Source organism: Lissotriton vulgaris, chromosome 12 (genome assembly GCF_964263255.1).
Source record: "Lissotriton vulgaris chromosome 12, aLisVul1.2, whole genome shotgun sequence".
NCBI lineage: Eukaryota > Metazoa > Chordata > Amphibia > Caudata > Salamandridae > Lissotriton > Lissotriton vulgaris.
The window spans coordinates 96,101,765-96,126,306 of NC_141700.1; the positions used below are offsets into that span (position 1 = coordinate 96,101,765).

Genomic DNA, 24,542 nt, shown 5'->3' on the forward strand with positions numbered 1-24,542 from the left:
TTTCTCTGGGGAAATGTCTGATGAGGATGAGTGCGAGTCCCCAAAAATGAGTACTGGTGGGCCCCACTGGCTACCACCGGCGCACATTAAGATCTGGTTGGCACAACATTCTCACAAGTGTTCTCCGGTTACAAACAGTTGTGAGCATTGTTCTCTGAATAACCATTCTCAAAGGGAGTGAGGTATTTGTGTTTTTTGCCATACTGACCCATAGTATTTTGGTGCAGCAGTCTGTTCCACAGTTTTGGGAGCATTATTTAGGATAACCACTTTATTTGTAGTTTTGTGAGATTCTCCAATCTTAGTTTAGCATTCTGCTGCCTGTTTTCATGATGCACTATGGTATGGGTGGTGTTTCTCCATCTGCAGAAGCATGTGGGAAGTTCATATACAACAGTATATGGGAGTTTATTCCACATGACAGGAATTTGAAATCCAGGGTTCCTGCAAGTGCAGCATTCTTTGGAATAACTCCCTCCTCACATGGCATTCTATGCTCCAGTCTACTGGCAGGGCAGTGTCTGTGAGATCCTCCACCTGGCATGTTATTCAGAGGGGCACTTCATCCTCGCCTGTCATTCTGTGGACAAACTTTCCCATAACAGAGATTTATCTGGATTATAATTTTCCAAGGGCATTGGTTAATTTTCCACCTGGAGCGGATTTCTGGGAGGCAAATGTAGTCTCTGTAATGCACACCCTTCTGGGCCTATTTTCCAGTCCACCTTTTTAGGAGCAGAGATACTTGTGGTACAGTATTGTATGTTCGGTTTACTTCCTGGCCCCAGATTCGCTGTGTTTAGTTCCTGACCCAGCATACAGAGGTACATTTTGCAATATTCTTTGATTTCACAGTCCTCGCACTGCTAGGTTTTTCTAGCACTATGTTTTGGTACCACGTTTCTCAAGAGGATTTTAAGAGGATTCTTCATCTTCCAAAGCCTTTTGGTTAAATGGTCTAGGCACATTGTCTTAGGGCATTTCGAGTTTTTGTACAGCTCTGAAATCTTTTTTTAACTTTAACATGAGTGCATCATACAAACAAACTAAATCAGGGCTGCACCACTCAAAGAGAACAAATCATTACATATAGTTATAATCAAATGATCCTCAAGTTGAAAAAAGTTTCTTCATTATTGTTTTGTTCTTTTAAACAGGAGCGTGCACCCAGGTTAATCCGTATTTTTTTTAATTTGTTTGGCATAATTGTTTTTGATTGGTGCCAGATTTTTTGCAATAGGTCCCCTGTCCGAGTTGTGTTTTCCCATGAGAGTGCATCATGTTGATTTGAAAATTTTGGGAGCAGTACAAACCTGACAATATCATTCTAATGCTGCAGATTAGTTTTTGTTAACGCATTTTTATTTAGTTTGCGTAAACAGTACAAAAAGAAAAAATACAAGGAAAGACAAAAATGGTATTCAGCCTTGGCCACTGCTCACGGTACCACGTTACAATAATTATGACAATCTACGCCCAAACCAAAGACATAAAGCATCCATGAATCCTGCATTTCTCTTTCTAATTCTGAGTTCTGCACCCATAAATCTTTACTTCATTCCGCCTATATTGCATTCACATGCCCAATCGGATCCATAACTGTCCTTCAATAGTGGCACCATATATACCTAAGCTTCACAATCTAGTGTAGAGCGTGACTAGCGGTATTCTGTTTTTTTGGCAGTTCTGGCCTTTCCAGCCTACCTGTTGGGGATCAACCAGGAGGGCCTGCGTGAGAAACTGACTAGTCGAAAGATGGACAGCAAATGGGGAGGAAAATCAGAGGTGATAGACGTCACGCTGAATGCAGAGCAAGCCAGCTTCACACGAGACGCCCTTGCCAAGGCCCTCTACACCCGGCTGTTTGACTTCCTGGTTGATGTGAGTTACGCAGCAGCACATGTTCATTACGCTTGTTTGGTTAGATTGTAGCTGTTTCATCACTTCTATCTGGTGCTAGATTAGATACTTTCTTGTCACTTGCAACAATGCTGTGGTTTCTTCTTTCTTCTTCTTAGTAGTTAATAGTGATTTACTCAATGTGTTGATGAAATGCATAAATGCATTTGCTTTTGGGTGTTGTATTTTGGTATACGCACATTGTGGTTCCTCTGAAGAATATACTTGCATACAAAGAGGGAAGGAACAGATCTAGAGAAAGCTTTGTCTGCAAGATGTGTATTAAAGGGCAACTATCTGTAAGAGAAGAGGAGTTCATACCGCATTTCAAGCCCTACTTGATTTTCAGAAGCCCTAGCCCTTAGACTCGCTTTTCTAAAAGTCTATTAAGTTTTTGCCGGCTGTTGTGTGGGAGGCTTCTGTGATCTAGATATTCTGTAATTTCATTCACGCCCGCTCTTCCCTTTCCCCTAATCTTGCATAGCCTCTCTTTTAAACCTGCACTGCACACTGATTCTTTCCAGGCCATAAATAAAGCCATCCAGAAGGACCTGGAGGAGTACAACATTGGTGTCCTGGACATTTATGGCTTCGAGATCTTCCAGGTATGGCAACTACGTTTATCCAATAACTTAATTGCAAATGCAGCCGAGATGTTGGAGCAACTTAAGGGCACTAATTCTGCAGGACTGGTTGATCCTTCCAGAGTTATTGAAGAAACTACATTTTAACTGGGTATTAGCTACTTATGAAATAATGTGGGTTGCAGGGCTTTACAAAATGGAATGTATTGACCAAGCCCACACAATGAGTGTCAATGGCCTCAAACTTCAGAGTTTCCTCTGCCTGCCAATCCCATGTCCACAACACCCATTGGACTGTGGCAGCAACAGATTAAAAGACTGGAGAAGTGGTGAGCGAAAAAGAAGGAAGAACTAGCTGGTGAATGAAGGAGGGTAGACATCCAGAGAAAACTGAGTGGGAAAGAGAGGCGAAGTTGGAAAGAGAACTATTTAGGCAGCTGATAAGATGAGAAAGAAGGGGAGAGAATCTTAGAAGAAATGGAAATGGAATAGTAAAGCAGAAAAAGGAGTTAATGAGGGGAAGGAGGAACTAAAGCGTGAATAGGGAACAAGAAAGGAAGAAGGTGAAAAAGATTTGGAAAAAGAAGTCAGATAAAGAAAGAAATAAGGATATAATGACCTGCAGAACAGATGTCTGTCGGGAGAGAATGAATTAAAGTGCAGCTTTGAGAAAAGGCAATGCGACGTGAAAATGGATAAACCGACTACGACAAAATGAGTGAAAGAGAAAAAAGGGATAATGAGTAAATGCCGGAGAGAGAACAGTGCCAGAGACAAAACGAAAGGTGGTGGATGTACAAGAAACATGGAGTGAAAGAGTGAATTGAAAGTGAGAAAAAAGATGTTTACTGGTTTGCATTTTAAAGATTACCTACTATATGTGATACAGAGTGCTATGAATCTGACCTCTAACCTACCTCTTTTGTTTCCCTTAGAAAAACGGGTTTGAGCAGTTCTGTATTAATTTTGTGAACGAGAAACTACAGCAGATCTTCATTGAGCTAACCCTGAAAGCAGAGCAGGTGAGGGAGGAGGGCTTTGCAGCAGCGACATCTGCTGCGGTGCACATTTTACCTGTTGGGGGAGGATTTCCTAAGGTTTCTCGTAGACTATCGCAACCAGGGTTTCAGGGTATATACCTTTTGTTGTGCTTTCCTTTCATAAACTTAACTTATCATAGTAGGATTATGGCACGCAATGTTTCTTATATGGCAATAAAATATTTCTCATAGATCTTTTTAATTAGAGGGATATTGGGTTCAGTACAGGCTTCGCATTTCAGGGGAACCAGGCTTTAAAAGTTTGAGAAAGGGCGTCCGATGTCGGTCTCTCAATATGTACAAGGCCCATGCGCTTCTGGAGAGTCCACTAGATAGAACTAAGCCCAGGAAGGAGGGGGTCGGTAACTTAAAGCAGCTCCTGTGCGAGCCGAAGAAATATTGCAGGACATGTGGGAAGCCAAACTAGTCACTTGAAATATTTCTAAAGATAGTCTGCCCAGTTGAAGCTCTATGATTAAAGCAATAAATATTAACACAAGGTCTTAAAGGTAATGCAAGACATCAATCCAAATTTGTTTAAGTAGTAATGTCAAGGCAAGGGAAGGATGAAGACTCTAGGGCCCGCATGTTATTGAGCAAGGAGGTTTATGGCTTGACTCTAGATGGGCCCCAATGGTCCTTCTCATTTGTTGCTCACTGCATAAGTGTCTGTAGAAATGAGGTCACCACACACATATTTTTTCTCTTTTAGGAAGAGTATGTGCATGAGGGTATCAGATGGACCCCAATTGAATATTTCAACAACAAAATTGTGTGCGACCTTATTGAGAATAAAGTGGTGAGTTTAGTCGTTCTGCACTAAGAATGTTATCTTTCTCTTCTAATGTAGTAATACTCTGTAAATATCTCCTGTTCAAGTTCTAGGACTTTGTACAGATAGCTGTTTCACCCAGATGCAGCTCTTTGCATTCACAGCCGCTCGCCACACAGCCCTGGTGCTTGATGGTGATACGATCTTTGAATCACACGCTCATGGTTTGGCATTTACACTAAAGGACATGAGGCGTGTAATCCAGACTGCTCCTTTGCTGTTTTTCTGCAGAGCCCCCCTGGTGTGATGAGCATCTTGGATGACGTGTGTGCCACCATGCATGCCAAGGGAGAAGGTGCGGACCAGACCCTTCTGCAGAAGCTTCAGATGGCCATTGGCACGCATGAGCACTTCAACAGCTGGAACAAGGGCTTCATCGTCCATCACTATGCTGGCAAGGTAGGGACGCCAACGTTGTGAATGAGCAAAGCTATCACTTCTGTGGTTGGTGGGGTAACAGAAGCACGCTGGGAAAGCAAACGTGGGCAAGGACGTAAAGTCAGTATTTGCAAAGTAGGCAAGGGTTGTAGCCAGCACTAGCCAGAGAGTCAATCAAATGATGTCCCAGGCTTTAACAGCCAGGCTCTCGCCTGTCTCCACCCCTTTATTCAAAAGCCTCTATCACTAGAAAATTTGAATAAAGGTGACCATTTTGCAAACTTGAATGTGGGACACATGCCTTGCTAATGTACTGGATACAAACACTCTTACTCCACCTTTATTTGCATGTTCATGTGCAGGTGCCTACACATTTATTACTCTTCCCCCTGTCCATGTCCTTCCCTCAGCCCCATACCCTAATCTCCACTGAGAATATCAACCTGTCATGTGCCCAACTAGGAAACCTCTATCTGCTACAATCCTCTCCACCCGCCTCAAAGTCTCTGCCACCTTTGATCCAACCAGTAGCAACATTCTCTTCACAACTGTGTTATCGGGCCTCATTGGGGCCACACTGAGTAGTTCCTCCTATCTTGTGGACTGTTCCTCCTCTGTATCCTATGGAAATGTAATTCCTCACTCACTGCACCAAAAAACATATTTGCTTTTTTTTCTTTCTCCTTCCAGCCAACATCATTCCGCTCCACCCGTTGTTCTCTCCCTGGCCTTCACCCTTTACTGGACAATATTGGGTTCAGTACCTCTTCTCCACCGTCAATAACTACTTAATCAAAAGTTGAAACATCCACCCACTCCTTGCCATCTTCTTTGACATGACCCAACTGAACACCCTGGTCCACAGCATGATGAGCTCGTGCAAAGTACTCTTTGCATTGGAAATCTATCTTAGAATTACATGCCGTTCATCATCCCACCATCCCTTTGAGCCTACTCGGACTGCTTCCATCCCCTTATAAAACTTCTAAAGTTTATTTGCACCCTGTTCAAAGCTCCTACAGATAAACCAGTTAGGTGGTTGGCTTTAAGCATAGATGTTCAGTTTCTGAACGTGGTATCCAACTCTTTCTTTCTTTATCCCTCCTTTATTGTGCAGTAAACATCTTGCAACCTCCTTTATTGTGCAGAAGTTCAATGTCAAGGAATAAAGTTTATGGCAGCCTCTGCTCTCCTTAGTTTGTATATTAGGAATGGGGGCATCTTGGTTTCCTATGGGCTACCCAGTGGTGGTTGTGTCATTGGCTGTGTGACACCTGCACTTGTTGGGGCTGCTTTTTCAATATTTGCAAGAGGGTGTATCGTTTTTAGGTGCCATGCGGGTGGCCTTTGCTCGAAAGTAGAGATCACAGAGATAAAATTACAGCTAAGATTCCACCCAAGCAGTCATTTCATCTCGATCTGTGTTCTCAATCTGATAAAATCTCTGTGATTTTGCCTAACTAGGGCCTTAAGCGGGCAGAAAACATTCATATATTCCCGTATGCCTAAGGAAGCCTGGCTTCTATTACAATACGGGCTTACCTCTAGGACCCAGCTGTTAATCTTTACCGGTGTATAGTAAGTACTAAATGTTGAAAAATACAGTGAAATAAAAGTGTGCATATTCACCCATATTTGCTGGAACTGCTTTCTTGTGGGCTTTATTCCTGAAACACACCACTATCCGTCATGCTAATGGAGACCTCCCTCCCATGAAGATTAGAGAGCCTTATATCAAGATGATAGCAGCCCAAGGTGAACTAGCTCTAATATGTTGTCTCCACAACGTGCTTCCAAAAGACCTCTGGATAGGCAGGCGCCAGTGCTAAGTTGAACACATTACAAAGTGCATTGGCATTTCATACGCATTCTGGTGTTCCCCAAATGTCCACAGTTCACCTTCTGACATTTATGGACCAAGTTCATTTATGCCTCTTTGCAGCAAGCTCTGCACTCCGACTGAAATTTTTGATGGCTTGTACGGGCAAGTCCAGAGGGAAGGAAGATTACGCCAGTCAGGATTCGTCATCGTCATTGCTGTATAATTGTATAGACTTACTTACTTTAAAACAGATTTTCTTAAAATGTTATATGACCATACTTGAATAAGGAACCAACAAAATGTGTACTCTCATCCCATTTAGAAAACTGCACTTAAATCTGCATCTCTCAATACGTTTGGGTCTTTTAATCTTTTCAGTTAACCAGGGCAGCTGATAACTATTGTTTAATCTCTGAAAGGGGAAACGACCTTTACAACGCAACTTTTACAACGCACTACCATTACAATGAAACTTTTACAACGCAACCTCCATTACAACGCACCCATTACAACGCACCCATTACAAGGCATGTCATTACAAGGCATGTCATTACAAGGCATGTCATTACAACACATAGTACCCTTACACTAACCAACACTTACCCTAGGGTGTAGGGACTGTAAATCCACCATTCCCCTAATTAATAACAAAGTCAAACATCTGACTGATGGCACCACCAAACATACTACTATATCCATTTCCCTCATTAACGCTCGCTCCCTGGCTAGGCATAGGCAGGATATCGCTGATCTAATTGTGGACCACACAATAGATATATTTTTGTAACTGAAACATGGATGGATGACACATCGGAGCCCGACCTTCAGGTAGCAGTACCAGACGGCTTTAAGGTGTATAGGCGGGACAGGCAGGGGGGAAAAAGAGGTAGGAGGCCTGGCAATTATTACCCGGGATATTTTCCCAGTCAGAATTTCCCCGGTACCATCGCCTGCATGTGAGGAGTTACACTTTGCCATCAATTTGAACGCTTCACACAACCTCAAGGGAGTGCTCATCTATAGACCACCAGGACCTCGTGCAGAGTTTCTTTCCGCCTTCACTTCTTGGATGGAACCTCTAGCCATTGAGGACTCCTTTATGGCATTAGGAGACATAAATTTCCATCTAGACAAGACAGACGAGGCTGATACTCAAGCTCTACTAGCAGAATGTCACACACTGGGTTTAAACCAGCACATAAAAGCACCAACACATGATGCTGGACATACCTTGGATGCCATATTTGCCAACATCAGTGAGTTGGAGGTATCCAAAATACTGCCTCTCACATGGACAGATCACCATGCCATTTTGTGTCATTTACCGATTAAACGAACCAACCCCTCTAAACAGACCCCTTTTCAAAATAAATTCAGAGTATGGAAGGACATCGATTACGAAACCTTCAGGATGTCCCTGTCTAACACTCGCCCGGATATTCAGTCAGACCCTACTGAAGCAGTAGGGCAGTTTCTCAATTGGGTAGGCAATGCAGTGGAAACGCATGCTCCACTAAAAACCATATCGAAAAACAGGAAAGTGCCTTCAGCACCGTGGTACTCAGAGACCCTCAGAAAGCAAAAACAGATCTGCAGGAACCAGGAAAGAACCTGGCGCAAGACGTATGACAACATAAGCAAAGCCAAGTACAAAGACTAACTTACCATCTATAAACAAATGATTCAGGAGGAAAAAAAGAACTATTTTGAGCAGCAAATTAACAAATCAAAAAACTCAAGTCGACAATTGTTTGAAGTAGTCAAGACTCTGGCAGGGAAAGTGGTAGACTTGAGCCCTCCCCATTCACAGGAATTCTGCAATAATTTAGCAGGTTTCTTCTTTTCAAAAGTAAACGACATATATTCGGAATTTTCGGTTACTTTACCAAATACCAACACACAACCTAAACAACCAAGAAATAACCCGGACTGCTCGTTTACTAGATTCAGGGATGTGACGAATCAGGAGATAAAAGATCTCATGAGACAGGTAAAAACAGGCTCATCCCTAGATCCTTGCCCCCCTAAAATTTTCATTCCAGTAATTGACGTGGTTAGTGAAGTCATTACTCCTATTTGCAACGCCATGTTCCAATCCGGGATCTTCCCGGATAAGTTAAAAAACACACTACTGAAACCCCTCCTCAAAAAAACTGGTCTAGATAAAACAACCCTCAAAAACTATAGACCTATCGCCAGCCTGCCTTTCCTGGCCAAAATAGTGGAGAAAGCGATGAACAGCCAACTAGCTGAATATATCGAACAAAACAACCTCCTGGGCAAGTCTCAGTTTGGGTTCCGGAAACTTCATGGAACAGAGACTGCTCTCATAAAGGCTGCCGATGACATCAGAACCATCAGGGACCAAGGAGGAACAGCGATACTGGTCCTGCTGGATCTCTCGGCGGCCTTCGACACGGTCAATCATGCTGTCCTGATTGACCGTGTCGAGGAAATGGGCATTCGCTCAAGGGCCAGGGAGCTTCTGGCTTCATTTCTGTCCAACAGAACGCAAGCAGTGACCCTGGGCGCATTTCAATCTACTGAGCTCGCCCTCCCATGTGGCGTTCCGCAAGGCTCATCCCTAAGTCCGACACTTTTTAACATCTATGTGTCGGACTTAGCGAGGGTAATCAAGAACTACCGGATGAGCCTTACCTCATACGCCGACGACACCCAATTGGTGATCGCAATTAAGAATGATGGTGAGGAGGTAGCCGCCAGGTTCCAAGAAGGCATGCTGGCCATCAAGGAATGGATGTCTGAGAACTGCTTACGTCTCAACTCTGATAAAACTGAGGTAATGATCTTTGGAAAACTATCGCCACAGTGGTCCACCTCTTGGTGGCCGACCCCACTCGGAGCCCCCCCAGAACCTGTGCAAAAGGTCAGGAACTTAGGAATTATATTCGACGACAATCTCAACTTCTCCAGCCATGCCAATCAGGTTGCGTCGTCTGCCTTCTATAAGCTTAAGATCATCAGGAAAATCCTGCCCAATCTTCCTGAGAGTACAAGGAAAACAGTGGTGAGCTCCTTAGTACTCTCATTACTTGATTATTGCAACGGATTATTTGTAAATGCTCAGGCACGGGTGGTGGCCAAACTGCAGCTTATTCAAAATGCTGCCGCAAGGCTACTAGCTGGCATTCCCAAGTTTGTCCACCAAGCAAGCGATAAGGAACTACCACTGGTTAACGGTGAGAAATCGCATCAGATTCAAGACCTTGTGTCTCACCTATAAAGCTCTCAAAGGTCTTGGACCAGCATTTCTCAAACAGAAACTCTTCCACTACCTACCGAAAAGATCCTTACGATCTGAACAGAGACATCTACTGGTTGTGCCACGCACCAGGACGGTGACATGGGGCGACAGATGTTTCACCAATTCTGCAGCCAGACTTTGGAACACGCTTCCAAAGGAAATAAAATTGGCACCCTCGCTACTCCAATTCAGAAAATTGGTAAAAACCTGGTTATTTGACCAATAAACTGATCAGGACAACATTTTCTAAGATAGCTGACGATCTCAGATTGAGCATGTGTCTAAGTCATAGCGCCAAGACACCCACGGGTATATGCTGTGCTTTATACATTTTTTAAATAAATAAATACTATTGCACCCCCTGGAGTTAGAATAGTTATTTTTATCCCTACACTATCCAATACTTACCTTGCATGCAATGTAATGGTATGCGTTGTAAAGGTAGTTTTTAAAAATTCGTTGTAATGGAATGCGTTGTAATGGATGTTGCGTTGTAAAAAATGCGTTGTAAAGGTATGCATTGTAAAAGTATGCGTTGTAACGTCATACATCCCTCTGAAAGGGCCCTAGCACTTGTGAGCAAAGCCCTACACATCTTCTTTCTGCTCTTCCTACAGTGTCGATTCAGAAAAGGGGGTGGTGATGAACAGAGTGTCTGAATTGAGCAGACCACTCTTACCCAGTCCAAAGATCAGGGCTTGATCCATCACCGTTATTTATCTCACTGCCCCATCCCAGCTCAGAACCTGGCTATATGCAAATTAGTCTGTCCCTGGCCCAGTGCATCATGGGAACAGGGCAGACTAAACTACCAAGCCAATTCTTCACCAGAAAGGAAACAAGCTACCGGGGACCGGTTTCTGGCATTTCAGCCGTCTTCGGCCCGGCTTGCTTGAATCCTGATGGAGCAGTGAGAAAGGGACTCATGTCTGAGTATACCCTGCCACACCTATAGTGGCCAAAATCGATTCAGAAAAGGGGGTGGTGATGAACAGAGTGTCTGAATTGAGCAGACCACTCTTACCCAGTCCAAAGATCAGGGCTTGAGCCATCACCGTTATTTATCTCACTGCCCCATCCCAGCTCAGAACCTGGCTATATGCAAATTAGTCTGTCCCTGGCCCAGTGCATCATGGGAACAGGGCAGACTAAACTACCAAGCCAATTCTTCACCAGAAAGGAAACAAGCTACCCTTGCTCATTGCACCATCAGGATTCAAGCAAACCGGGCCGAAGACGGCTGTAATGCCAGAAACCGGTCCCCGGGAGCTTGTTTCCTTCCCAGTGTAAGAATTGGCTTTTGTAGTTTGGTTTGCCCTGTTCCCATCATGCACTGGGACAGGAACAGACTAATTTGCATACAGCCAGGTTCTGAAACTGGGATGGTGCAGTGAGCTAAAAAACGGTGTTGGATCTAGCCCTGATCTCTTGACTGGGTGAGAGCTTTCTGCTTAATTCAGAGACTCTGTCCCTCACCACCCCTTGTTGTAAATATTTTTGTCCACCCTAAGCGTGGAAGGGTATTCTCAGATGTGAGACCCTTGCTCATTGCACCATCAGGATTCAAGCAAACCGGGCCGAAGACGGCTGTAATGCCAGAAACCGGTCCCCGGGAGCTTGTTTCCTTCCCAGTGTAAGAATTGGCGTTTGTAGTTTGGTTTGCCCTGTTCCCATCATGCACTGGGACAGGAACAGACAAATTTGCATACAGCCAGGTTCTGAAACTGGGATGGTGCAGTGAGCTAAAAAACGGTGTTGGATCTAGCCCTGATCTCTTGACTGGGTGAGAGCTTTCTGCTTAATTCAGAGACTCTGTTCCTCACCACCCCTTGTTGTAAATATTTTTGTCCTTCCTACAGTGTGTCCCTGCTCAAACAAATCAACTGCAAGGTACATGCGTCCGTACATGTTATCACAAGCCACAGTCTCCATTTCCCTGTGTAAACCACCCTTTCAAGGGCACAACTATGATCCATACCTCCCCTCCACTCCAGGACCATGGGGGACATCCACGACCTCCACTCCTTGGCAATGTCTATGCCAACAATTCGGTTCCCAAGGCCAATAGCTGGTACATGTTGGCGAGGACTGGTCCCCTCTCTTCTCCAGCCGCTCCGGGGCTGTCACATATTCTATGGAAATAGTGAAAATGTACCAACCAGAGCTGGGCTGAAATGCCAATCGAACGGGAAGCCACCTTGGCCTCTCACCACTGGTCATCATCAAGGGGTTGTAGATCCTTACCCAAAGTAGCTCGTGGGTGTTTCATTGGAACAGGGATATTAACAATCCGTGAGCAGTAAAGACATGGAATACCACCTTTATTCTGATGGTCCAACATGAGCTTGGCTTCGAGAGGGCTAAACTCCGAAAGAGCTGCCAGACACATCCAGAGGGAGTCCAGCATGTGCAATTGCAGAAATCTAGAGACCAGAGATTTATACACCTGGGTGTTCCCCCTTGAGATCGGCAAAGGATTTCCTGTGCTCTCTGTCCCATATGTCTCCCATTCCCTGAACATGTGTGACCTGGGGGCAGAGATGAGACCCTCATCAAACCATTGGAGAGTCTTGCCTGTAGCTTTCCATACCTGCCACTATATTGCGATGCCCCGTGCCAGGCAGTATGCATTGCCATTATCACCGCTGCTAGATTGCAGGGTGTCTCAGTATGGTACAGAAATTGCAAGGGGGGCGACTCCCAGAAAAGTTCATGCTACAGGAGCTGAGCTGAGTTGTCCCTCTCCCCAAATATCCAGTTGTTGATAATGGTAAGGTGAGCAATATAAGTGAATGTTGGCCATCCGCAGCCTGTCCTTGCTAGTCGGCTAAGCAAATTTGGCCATGGCAACTCTGAGCTGCCCACAATAATTCCATAAATTTGGCATTTAGGCTGTTGAAGAACCCCAGTGGGATGGTCTTCTGGAGGTTATGCAAAACATTTAATCACTTGGGAACTGCTATCTTTTTGATCAGGGTAGCATGGCCCATGATCGAAAGGGGAAGGATTTTCTATTTGCGCTGGTTGTTGGTAATTTTGGGGAGGCTATAGCAGCGAGACATTACAGGCCCATGATGAATGAGGGGACCTTGTGATGTGCACAACAAGACATTAAAAATTCCCAGAGCAAAACTGGAGATGGGGACGCCCCGCCACTCCATCCTCCAAATCGGTAAGAGGCACTAAGCCAGACTTGTTCCAGTTAACCGACAAGCCAGCCATGTCTTGGTACAGGGTGAGTGGTCACAATAAGCAGGGACCCACCATGTGTGGGTCATAGAGGGAAAGGAGCATATCCTCTGAATATAATGAAAGGTAGTATTCTGACTTCTACCCACCAGGCAAAGCCCGGTTCATAATTCTTCCAGAAGTTCATCTATTTCTGTCCCAGGAAACACCACTTTGTCTCGTCTTGAATAGTTTTATGGTCTAATGCTGCTAAAAACTCCAAAGCAATCTTCTTTTCCCTCTTTATTACTTGTTTCCGCCACCATGTATTTAATAGTATCATCGCTGTACAATTTTATTTTTTGGCACCCAAGAAGACCGCTACGAAGTGAGACGTTCCTTCGGATTTTAATTGCAATGGGTTTGATAAATCAAGCAAGAAGAGAAGTGAAGACCTCCTTCTCTTGTCCTTCTCTGGACATATATCACCTGCTATGTTTTCATTAATAACTGGCCTTGCCCAGGAGCTACTACAAAAGGATGCTAGTGATCTGGTAAACTGGGATGGAACCTCTGACTTTGGTAGGACTTCCAACAAGAAGTCTCAGTTCATCCGATCAAAAGCCTTATTTTGCCTAGGAGTCCTTTATCTTTCTTTCTAGAAAGAATCGGGTTTGCTTAAACACCCAATATAAACCCTGTCTGATCTTTACACACTAAACTAAATACAACAGCTGATAAATCAAATAGACATATTTCTTATAGAAGTTTTATAGTTTGTGTTGAGGAGCATAATTGGATCTGAATGAGCTTCATTTCATTGACTCCTGATCTAGTTTCAGAAAAATAAACTGGGCACCTTCCTTAAAGCTATGTGGACAACCTTTATAAGAAAACATGTAATACAACTTCAGGAGTAAGATGTCAGACAACTTCTAAGAATTTGTTACCAAATCTGTCCATTCCAGGGCATTCCCAGTAGGCAACTTGTAGTGCAGGTAACTTTTAATCCCGGGAAGTAACATTTAATGCAGTTGTTGAGTTGGTGAGCGGCTGTTGTGGATACTCTTTTACACCTGTTTCATCGCAATGTCTATAGCTGTGTCGTTAGATGGTGTTTGAAGTTAGTCTATGCTCCTTTTCTTGTTAGGTATCTTATGATGTGGAGGGATTCTGCGAAAGGAACCGTGATGTGCTCTTCAACGATCTCATCGAGCTGATGCAGAGCAGTGAGCTGTAAGTGTGGAGTCCACAATAAATAGGTGGAAGCGTCAAAACAGACTCTCTTGACTAGCAGTTCATTCAACCATCATAACATGCTTTCCAAACTCCTATCCACTACCATTGCATATCCCCATTCAACCACCTACCATATTGCAAATGTAAGTATGCGACCCACACATCTCAACGCCATCCAGCCAAGAACGCAAAGGACCAACAAATAATCAATAACACAGATCCATAGTATCGAACATTACCCAAGTTCAGCATCACATTAATGATGAATTGTTACATGCAGATAACACCAGATTGGCGTCACAAAGTTTAATAAGGACATTTACTATGTACTAACAGCACATCGCACTGTTTCTCCTTGTTAAAATCTCAAAATGTGGTTAATTCTGTGTTGCAGGAGATGAAATTTCCCAATAGGATGTCACTTTAAAGGTGTAGATACTTTCAAATTCTCATTATTAGTTCTTTATGCTCTTCATGGTCAAGCCTTGCAATCAGCAGGGTATTGCTGGCCTATTTTATATGCATTTGGGAATCAAAGCAGAGCTGTTTCTACAATGAGAGCTCTTTACAGTATGTGGATATGTTTGGCTCAGTGTTATCACTAAAGCTGTTTTCCAAACATTGCTCTATGGAAACTTATCAGTGTCCATTCCAGTCAAATAGACACTGAACCCCTTCCTCTCTGCTATAGCTGTCCTGCCCTAGCTAGCTGACCACAGCCAGTCTGTGTACATGCTCCAATCTTAAATGTTATTTTTCCATCCTTATTGAATGTTTTTTATTCCACCACAGCCCTTTTATCAGGGAACGTTTCCCAGAGAACATTAATGCTGAAAAGAAAGGCCGTCCGACCACCGCCAGCAGCAAGATCAAGGTATGTGTGTCACAGGCGCTACCCTAGTGGCCAGCCTTAGCTCTCCCTGGGGTGGAGGGACTTTTCATGGAAGTCTTTAGTCCCTGTTAATAGTAGGGAAGCAAGGTCACAAATTAGAGGATTTTATCTGATAAGGAAATTAATGCACCAGTGATACTGAGATTACTACAATATCGCATATTATTGTCAAATGGGGAGTCCGCAATTACAACCCGGCTTTTCTGGTTTCAATTGTTCGAAAGGTGGAGTGCCAAAAATAAGGAAAAGTACAAATACTGTGAGCAAAAATAACACCCGCCCAAAATATAATTACAATATTTTTAAGTGACAAAAAAAGAGTAAGGTCTTGAGTTAGAGGTGGATGGTAATAAAATTAAAATAATGGCTTAAAAAGGTGGTTGTATCTACAAGTCTGCCTTTTTAGAGGCAGGGGGATCACTGGAAGCCATGCCCATACCACTCGGAATAACCATGTGCACAGAAATGTTAAAACTAAATTTTCCTCTTTTTTTTCACTCTTTTAAAGAAACAAGCCAACGACCTGGTGAAGACCCTGATGAAATGCACCCCTCACTATATCCGCTGTATTAAGCCCAATGAGACAAAGAAGGCCCACGACTGGGAGGAAAGCAGGTACTAGGGAAATCAACAACGCAAGATTAGGGAGCCAATGCCAGGGAATAAAATCTTTTTGGGTATGGCGTTAGGAGGAGCGAGGGCAAAAGTGCTGAGGGTAACCTGGTAATCAGAGTGGACATAAAGTGCAGAAAGGATTCTTAGATTAAGCAGTCTTTGGAAGACATAAAATGGAAACAGAAGGATGCTCGGAATACAGGCACAGAGATGTTTATGGGATAGAGATCGTGTGCCAGGAAAGGGAGTGAAGACTGAGGGGCACGAAACTGATGGGAACCTGGAACCGACATCTAGAAAAGGCATCTCTGAGATGAAAAACCAATAAGATTTTCAGAGGGAGGGAATGAAGGCATAGTGCATCAGCCAATTTGTTAAATGAACATAGGGTTGAGAAGGTATCAGGAATTCAAGGCAGTCGGCTGGAGGCCAAAGCCAGAAGGGACCGGATAGGGGATTGCATAGCAGAAAGGATGTAGTGATCAGTGTGTAGATAATTGGGGTAATAAAGAGTAAAAATGTAGATGTGACCGTGAAGAGGAGATAGGCTAAGGAAGAGGTATTTGGGAATTGATGGGAGAAGTGGTGAGATGGGGTTCAAATATTGAGGATACAGGAGATAGTAAAGAAGGAAAGGGGAAATGGATACAAATGAGTTAGGGTGCCTTGAAAAGTTGGCATATTCGCAGAAAGAGTTATTACAGTGTGTGTGTGGTGTCCTAGCCCATCCCCCCCCCCCCCCCCGAGGTGCTCTATAACTGTTTGGTGGGTTTGTTTTAGTTCTTATTTATTTTGCTGCCCCTCTCCGCTCCTTTTGCTTTTTTGACAAATTCTTCTGTTATGGTGCTTTTTTGCTCCATTCCCTTTCTGCACTTGTGTTTACAACCATTTTTAGTCTGCTCTGTGATGTTGAATTACTAAAACATCCATGCATGTTTGACGTTTGCAAAGTGACCCTGTCTGCTGGTCTTGGCATTACTGTTTTTCACCTCTGTACTTGATTTTGATTTGTGTCTTAATTTGCTTTGTCTCTTTCCTTTGCCATTTGCATTGGTTTATCCTCACCCTTGGCTTTTCCCCTTAAACTGTTCCTCCAAACTCCGATTTTATTGTCTTTTTTTTTTAAAAGAGTGAAGCATCAGGTCGAATACCTGGGACTAAGGGAGAATATCCGGGTGCGACGAGCTGGCTACGCCTACCGCAGGGTCTTCCAGAAGTTTCTTCAGAGGTACAACCAGTGTTAGGGATAGTCTGTTTCTATGTATGTAAGGCAAAAGTGTAATATAGTTGTGTTGATGATGTATATACTAGTGGAAATTACATAATTTAATTAATAGCAATAAGACCTAGAATAAAGATGGGTGTCCCTTTAATTTCCTCTCTGACAACCGAAATTAAGTGAAATTGCTGAAAAGGTTGAAATAGACTTAATTAATGTCCGCTTTATTACAAAGATTATTTAGCAAGTTGGTTGGCAACTGGATAGGCCTGCTCCTGTCTTAGGGACTGATCTATATCCCGTTGGAGCTTTTGTTTAACAAGAACCTGTTTTATTGTGCTGAATACAGGAAGAAAATGAAATGTTTTATGTGCTTTTATGACTATTTGTCGAATAAAGCTTGTTTGATTGAAATGAAAATATTTTCATCTTACTGAACTTTTGTTAAGGCATCCTTGAATTTGGGAGATAATGAAAGTGTGAAAAGAACTTGGAATATGGCAATCATTTTGGTACCTTAAGCAATCTAACTTTTAATTTTCAGTGTCTTCGTTTTCTTTAATATCAATCCAGGGTCAGGGGGCAAAGGAAACCACATTCCATGTACAGGGACCAAAGGGGTTATGTCTTGCTGAGTAAAGTATCTGTGTGAACTGAAGAGTGGGCATGGACGTACCCTCTAAGGTGCCCATAGCAGGGTCTGCACCTCTTTCCTGATCAGACTCTTCAGGCTCAGCATCCCCTGAGTGAAAAACTTGATGGCGCCCCGGACTAACTCTCTTGTGTCAGCAGCAGAGCATCATCTCTGGTGGTCCATTGCTCTGGAGTGCCTTTTGCCTTGTGTTCTGGAATTTGCTGCACGGTAGATTAGACAGGGTGCCTGGTTCAATGATGGAGCAGGGGCCACAGCAGGATATGCATCTTCTGTGCATCCTGTCAGACAGTTCGGGCAGTGGTGTCACATGTTAAGGCGATTGAGTGCTCCTACCCAGCTGGTGGGGACATAAATGTTCTTGCACTGGATCTTAACTTTAAAGCCAGAAAGTGAAAAAACATGCAGCAGAGTTTCCACTGAACTAATAAATGTGTAAAACAATTGCGCAGTGAAGTTCCTACATAAATCAACACAGGTACAGAGCTGTGGATGGTCTTGATTGGGGGTGGGCAAGAAACTCCGCTCTGCCAGCAAAGTTCGCAAAATTTTGCCCACTATGTGAGTATCGCAGAGTTCCAGCAAAACTCTGCCATGCAAAGCATGCAGAGTTTTTTCTAGCGTGTGGCTCACTAACGTTAAGTTGGGGAGCGAGATTTGCGTCCCCTAACTATGTGAGTGGTGAAAGAAGTAGCACGCTAGCGTGCCGCGTGATGCTGTTCGCACTTATTTTACTGCGCGCAACAGGCTCTCGGTGCTAACAATCAGTGGGACCAGCGCAAAATGCCGAATTCTGCTTGCTTGCAGAACTTCGCTGACTTTTTGTGAAATGCCACAGAATTCCTCAGAGTAAAATTCCACGAGTTCAACCCAACCCTAGTCTTAATGGGGGGCATATGAAAGCATTGCCATAAACACATTGACTATAGCAAAAGCAATGACTTTGAAAATGTGAACAGGTTTCAGTTGGTTGGGCTTTTTGACTTGAACAATTTTAATCCCACCTCACCCATTTCAGTGTGCGTCTAAACGTTGTCCATTAAGGAAGGAGTTAATTACAAAAGAAAACCAGCATGGGCGAAGCTAATAGGTTTGGTCTTTGCAAATTGGTATATGTTTTTTTTTATTTTTAATTTTGATTTTTTTGATTTCAAGCCAATAGCACAAAAATAAAAAAATAAAAAAACATGCCACCTAAATGTATGGCCATAAGCCTGCAGTAAAATTTAGAAATAAACAAAACATCGCATATACTTTTAATAGAGTAATTCTTGTGCTTTCTAGCTGGCAGAATTCTTATCGGCTGAAGCAATACAGGGTTAGAATTATTTTAATATGAAAGCATATTTTAAACATTCAAGTATGACTAAAAAAACAGTATGCACAGTGGAAATAAAATGCATTGGCATGGTCCAGTACTAGACAATGGCTCTGGCACTTAAGCGGCTCAAACGAGCTCAGCAGTTTTGTAGGCTGTAGTCGGTGGAAGCAAAATTGGAATGACGTTGTACAGAACAATGGATAAAGAAGTCTGACACACAGTCCCATTATCTATATACGTATGTGCTTTTTTTCTGTTCATGAATGTATTTGGTTACATGAGACTGGTGAGCCCAGACCTAAAACAGGAAGGGTACACAAGTAACAAAGCATAAATAAAATACTGGTGAGCTGTAAGAGGATTCACCTACCTTCTCCTCCCCCGTTCAGGAAAATATTTTAAAAAAACAAGAAGTGGAAATGCAATAGGTCTCGCATTTGTTAGAGTTGGAGTTAATCTTTTTTACCTAGCCATGTTCAGGGTGCAGTACATATGTGACCAAAAGAGGTCAATTGGGACCTCTTTTGGCCACATATGGTACTGTACTCTGCAACATGGCTCAGCAAGGGATATGGCGTAGTGGTGAGAGCTGCCGACTGGTGAGCTGGGGATCCCGGTTCGAGTCTGCTGTTAGGCTCAACATCCTGTGATATGGGCTGATTGTTTAATATCTCTGAGCCCATGGCTATATAAATAAAAGTATTTGTAAAGTAACAAAACACTAGCAAAACAGCAGTGGCCTTGGAGGTGTGGTGAGGGCCTGCCAGCAGTGTTGTGGGAGGGGTGAGGGGGAGGCACAGGGAGATAAAGGGACGTCATGCAAATGATGTGACTGAAGTTTCACTGCACAAGTAAACAGAACAGTTAAGGAGTAAAGAGGCAGGCCAACTAAAGAGTTCTCTCCAAGTATAAATGACCTGAATGGTGAGAACACATTTAAGAGGGGCAGTCCTCATGGGAGGATTCAAAATTCCAAAAGGAGGGACTACTAAGTGTATTTATTCACCAAAGAAAATCCAGTATTTCTAAAGAGCAGCAACTGGAACCAATAGAAAAGATGGACTTTTTTCAAGCTCATACCTGAGATTTAGCATGTTGTTGAAGAGACGGCGCAAGCGCTGCCTAAGCGAGACCATATCCTGTTCGGGACCCCCCCGCTATGTCAAAAAAATTGATGTGAACTATCTTGATACTTTTACACAAGAAATGAACAAAGAGTCCTCAAGTGGTAGTTAAGGAATAGGAGGTCAAGCCCCTTGTTGTACGTGGTCATTGAGATTAAAATGCTCCATATTATTTTTTGTTTCAGAGTGCCAAATATCTATTTATTTCTTAGCCTTGGTGGCAAGGAAGTACAGAAAACATAAGTGTGTGCAAGGTCTCCATGCAGTACGGTTTAATTTAAGAGACCAATACTAATGCAGTTCCTTGTGACTTGTTGTTTTTTTGTTGATCATCCAGGTTCTTATTGTTACATTTTACTCCTTTCTGCTTTCTTGGGTCTTGATAGGTATGCAATCCTGACAAAGGAGTCCTGGCCAACTTGGAGAGGGGATGAGAAGCAGGGTGTTGTGCATCTCCTAAGATCTGTCAACATGGACGCCGATCAGTACCAGCTTGGCAAGTCCAAAATTTTCATCAAGGCTCCTGAATCGGTGAGTAAACAGGAAGGGGATTGAGTATGAAGAGGAGGGAAAGACTGAAACTTTGGCAGTAATGGATCAAACAATTAGGATTTCGAGAGGGAGACTGGTGCTGTAAGTGTGAAAGATACTAATGTAATGTCTGCACTGAGGTATGTGGTTGGGTTGGGGATGCAAGTAATGGTGGACAGCTGGGATGGTGGATGGGGTGGAGGATAAAACTAGTTATTCATGATATTAATATTGGTGTTTGTGTAATTTCTTTTAGGGAGACATTGTTTGAATGGAGGATATAATCGGCATGATTGGTGGCACAGATGTTTATGGTTAGGTCAAGGACTGAGGAAGTGATTGATGGTAGTGGGATGACTTGGAGATTGTGATGAATAATGGTGTTAGGGTAGTATATACAAGGTTTGGTGGTTGGTCGTAGAATGGACTATACAAAATTAATTGCTGGTATACACCAAAGAAGTTGGTGAAGAGTGAATGAATGTTTAGAGGTGCAGGAACTGATTGATTTGATTGGTGGTGGTGATCAGATACAGGATATAACTGAGAATGTTAGGAGAGTGGCTCAGTAGTTTGGATGTTGTTGGGTGGGCAAGTGATGTGGGTCTGGAGGGAAGAAAGGTGATGCCTAACAAGCCTCTCCATGCTTCTCAGCTCTTTCTTTTAGAGGAAATGCGGGAGCGGAAGTACGATGGCTATGCTCGCGTGATACAGAAGGCCTGGCGCAAACACACTGCTGTACGCAAGTACATTAAGATGAGAGAGGAAGGTGAGGATGCCCAAGGTCTAAAGTGTAAAGTAGGATTTGCGAAAGCAGGGAAGCCACTCCTGTTACACCGCTCTTTTACTACTGTGAGATTTACGTTGACCGGGAATTAAACATATGAAGAAAGTGAAGGAGAGTAAGAGTTGTCCATCTGAACACCACCTTAGCTGAAAATTTGGCTCCAGAATTGATATTGTTAACAACTCTTTCAGCAGGTTATGTCATTCTAGGCTGTAGTACTGTCGGCATGTGGCTTTGTCTTTGCAGGGGGAAGTCAATGCTGATGAATTTTGGGCTCTCCTTTGAATTAGACAATATTTTCCAATTGAGAAGCCTTATCCCAAATTGGAGGTGCAGAGACATGCATGTGCCCTGGTGGCTCAAGGAGGATGTTTAATAGCACGGGAGATTGTATATTGAAGTATACATGTATGTATTATGATTGCAGTGTTCCTTGGCATTATTCTGGCTCATTCAGTTCGTGAGGTGGCTGCCCAACCTAGCACTTTTCTTTGATAGCTTGAAGGGAACAAATCTTTCTACACTTGCCAGTAGCGCTCGTGAATCAACAACACTATTTCATACTATATTTTAAGATGCATGCAGGAAGCAGACTCTTTAAGTGATATATCAAAAATGTGATATATTGTGTAAAGATTCCAAGGGTTCCCTAACGAGTGGACAGGGGCTTGCTAGGCAATCCCAAAGTCCTCTATTAGGGGGTAGTGTGCTCGAGCAGCCTTATGCTTAACACACAGGAGTGCAAGACCTTTTCAAAAACACACAATGATTAATAAATGACACACTTGACTCAAGAAGGAGATCCACACCAATTTATAATGATAGAAAGTATCTTTATATATGTTTAGGTTTCAGAGGAGAAATCGTTCAAGAAAGTACGTTTGTAATTATAAATTCTTTTTACTTTGAAAAGTAGACACTGAAATTTTGGAGTTCTGCAGTGTCTCCCTATGAAAGAAAGAACACGTTCTGCAAACAGGTATAGTACATTGACTTACACGACCAATCTTCAGGAGTTAAGGTGATTTGGTGAGCAAGGTCCAAAGCAGCACCAACAGTGCACCACTAGCAGCACGAGAGTGGCCGGCTGCAAGGTGCAAATCCGCCTCGGGAGCCCAGTGCGTCTCAATGGGAATCGGTCACTGTAAAAAGAGGCTGCAGGCTCTCTTTAGGAAGCCAGTTGGGCTGAGTGCTTGTGATGCTCAGGCACGGGGGAAACCTTTGGTCCTCTTCTTAATGGCACAGGGGCGACAAGTGCAGAGGTGTCCTTAGCCATCAGTTTTTTCCTTACTGGAGCAGTTGAAGTCGAGGGTGTTGGTGTGCAAAGGCTGCAGGCAACGTCTGGGAGTCCAGGAGGAGTGAAACCACAATGGACTCTGGGTGGCTGGGGAACCTTGTTGGCACCATTGGCCCACTTCAACTTGGGCTGGAGGCGACAGGTGCAGTGATTGCTTCTGGTGTTGGGTTTTGCTGGTTCCGGAGGCCTCAGTCTTCTATTTTGGATTTCTTTGGAACAAGTCTGCTGTTCACAGGAGGTCTTAAGTCGTTTTGGAAGGCAGTCAGTCTTCCCAAGTTTTTGGAGTCCCAGCTGCAGGCCAGTCTAGGTGCAGGTCAGCTGCTGCAGCCTCTTCTCTGCTTCTGCGGCTCTTCAATGTCCTCCCTCTTCTTAGGTCATCAGGATCTGCTTTTCTGGTGCCAGGGTCTCCCCTCAATACTGAATGTAGGAAAGGAGGAGTAGTAACCAATGGGCTACTGACCCTTTGGGTCACTATGACCCTAAATGACCACTCCCTGTGAAAAGTAGGCCTAATCCTGACCCAGAATACATAAGAATGGCATCATCAAGATGGCTATTTCTGAAAAATCATGTCCATCTCACAGTAGCCCACCTTAGGGGTGGTACTAGCTGGAGAGGGAGGGGCACGCCTACCTGACCAGCTATTTTTCCTGCCAGTCCAGGTGCCAAGGGGGCTCTGGACAGGGAGGGGTGGCTTCCTCTCCTGTGAAGGTAGACCGAATTGCATTTCAGAGGCGCCAGCTTCTTTGAAGCTTGCCGGCCCCAGGAGGATAATCAGCTGGTCATCCTTTTGGATGAGGTGTTGCACCCTTTTCCTGGATAAGCCTTTGTTCTGGTCTCCTGAGAGCAAAATCTCTCACCCTAGGCGTGTCCGTGTCCAGCACATGTTTTAAAATGGCTTCCCTGGTCGCTTATACTGGCAGTATTAGGACTGACCAGCACAGGGGCATATCTGTTCATGCGGGTATACCCTCACATGTAATATTCAGCACCCTGCCTTCGGGCTGTCAGGCCTGCTGTAGGCGTGACATAAATATGACATGCAATGTTAGGGTCATGGCAGACAGGGATGTGTGACATGTGTTTTCACTTTTGTCTGCACCAAGACACGCAGCCTGTAATGGCAGTCTTTCATGTGCTTGCTGAAGGGTAACTTCTGGGGTGGTACAATTCGTGCTGCAGCCCTTAGGGACCCTCTTAGTACTTCAGGCCCTAGGTACCAGGGTACTATTTACTAGGGACTTACAAAAGGGAGCTATAGGTTTTGCTAATTGGGGGAACAGTTGTACAGATGTGCAAAAGAGCTCTGACACTGTGGGACGGTTAGCAGGAACCCAGTGCACTTTCAGTCAAAATCACACCATGGACCAGGCAAAAAGTTGGGGTGACCATGTCAAAAAGGGGCACTTTGATACATTATACTGAAGTAAACAGCAGTGCTTTCAAAATTAAAACACCACAATTACTTCTCATATTTTTGACTATTGTATTGTATGGTAATTTATAAAATGATTTCCTTACCAGTTGGGAATATTGTAAATAGGAATGGAAAACAGGTGTAAATACTGTACAATGGCCCTTAATATGAATTTCCCAGATTGGTATTTTATAGTGCATACCACTCAAGGCAATTACTAGCTTTCTGGTGTCTCTGAGCCTGGAATTACCAAGCCTGCAAATACCAAACACTGTAATCCTGTACCTGGCACTGGAACCAACAGAGGAGTTGCGGTGGCAGCAGGCAGCTGTGGTGCCATGCCCCTACCCATCCACCTCCTGCAGCACATTGGAGAAGCCTTCCCTTCTACGCCTGGCCCTCCTCCAGCTGCCCACTGAACATATAACATCACAGGCCCAAAGCCCTCGGCTTCGAGCAG

At 43.8% G+C, this 24,542-nt stretch overlaps 1 protein-coding gene across 1 annotated transcript in view; it reads left to right on the forward strand.

Annotated features, from left to right (window-relative positions):
* The window catches only part of LOC147673492 (unconventional myosin-Ie-like), a 203,438-nt gene that overhangs the window by 121,930 nt on the left and 56,966 nt on the right, over positions 1-24,542 (forward strand). Inside the window, exons 10-20 of the mRNA XM_086947348.1 lie at positions 1,685-1,881; positions 2,424-2,504; positions 3,419-3,505; positions 4,236-4,322; positions 4,587-4,754; positions 14,139-14,224; positions 15,020-15,101; positions 15,628-15,734; positions 16,864-16,962; positions 20,437-20,581; positions 21,236-21,350. Of these exons, the coding sequence (XP_086803474.1) occupies positions 1,685-1,881; positions 2,424-2,504; positions 3,419-3,505; positions 4,236-4,322; positions 4,587-4,754; positions 14,139-14,224; positions 15,020-15,101; positions 15,628-15,734; positions 16,864-16,962; positions 20,437-20,581; positions 21,236-21,350 (1,254 nt within the window). The remainder of the gene's footprint in view (positions 1-1,684; positions 1,882-2,423; positions 2,505-3,418; positions 3,506-4,235; positions 4,323-4,586; positions 4,755-14,138; positions 14,225-15,019; positions 15,102-15,627; positions 15,735-16,863; positions 16,963-20,436; positions 20,582-21,235; positions 21,351-24,542) is intronic.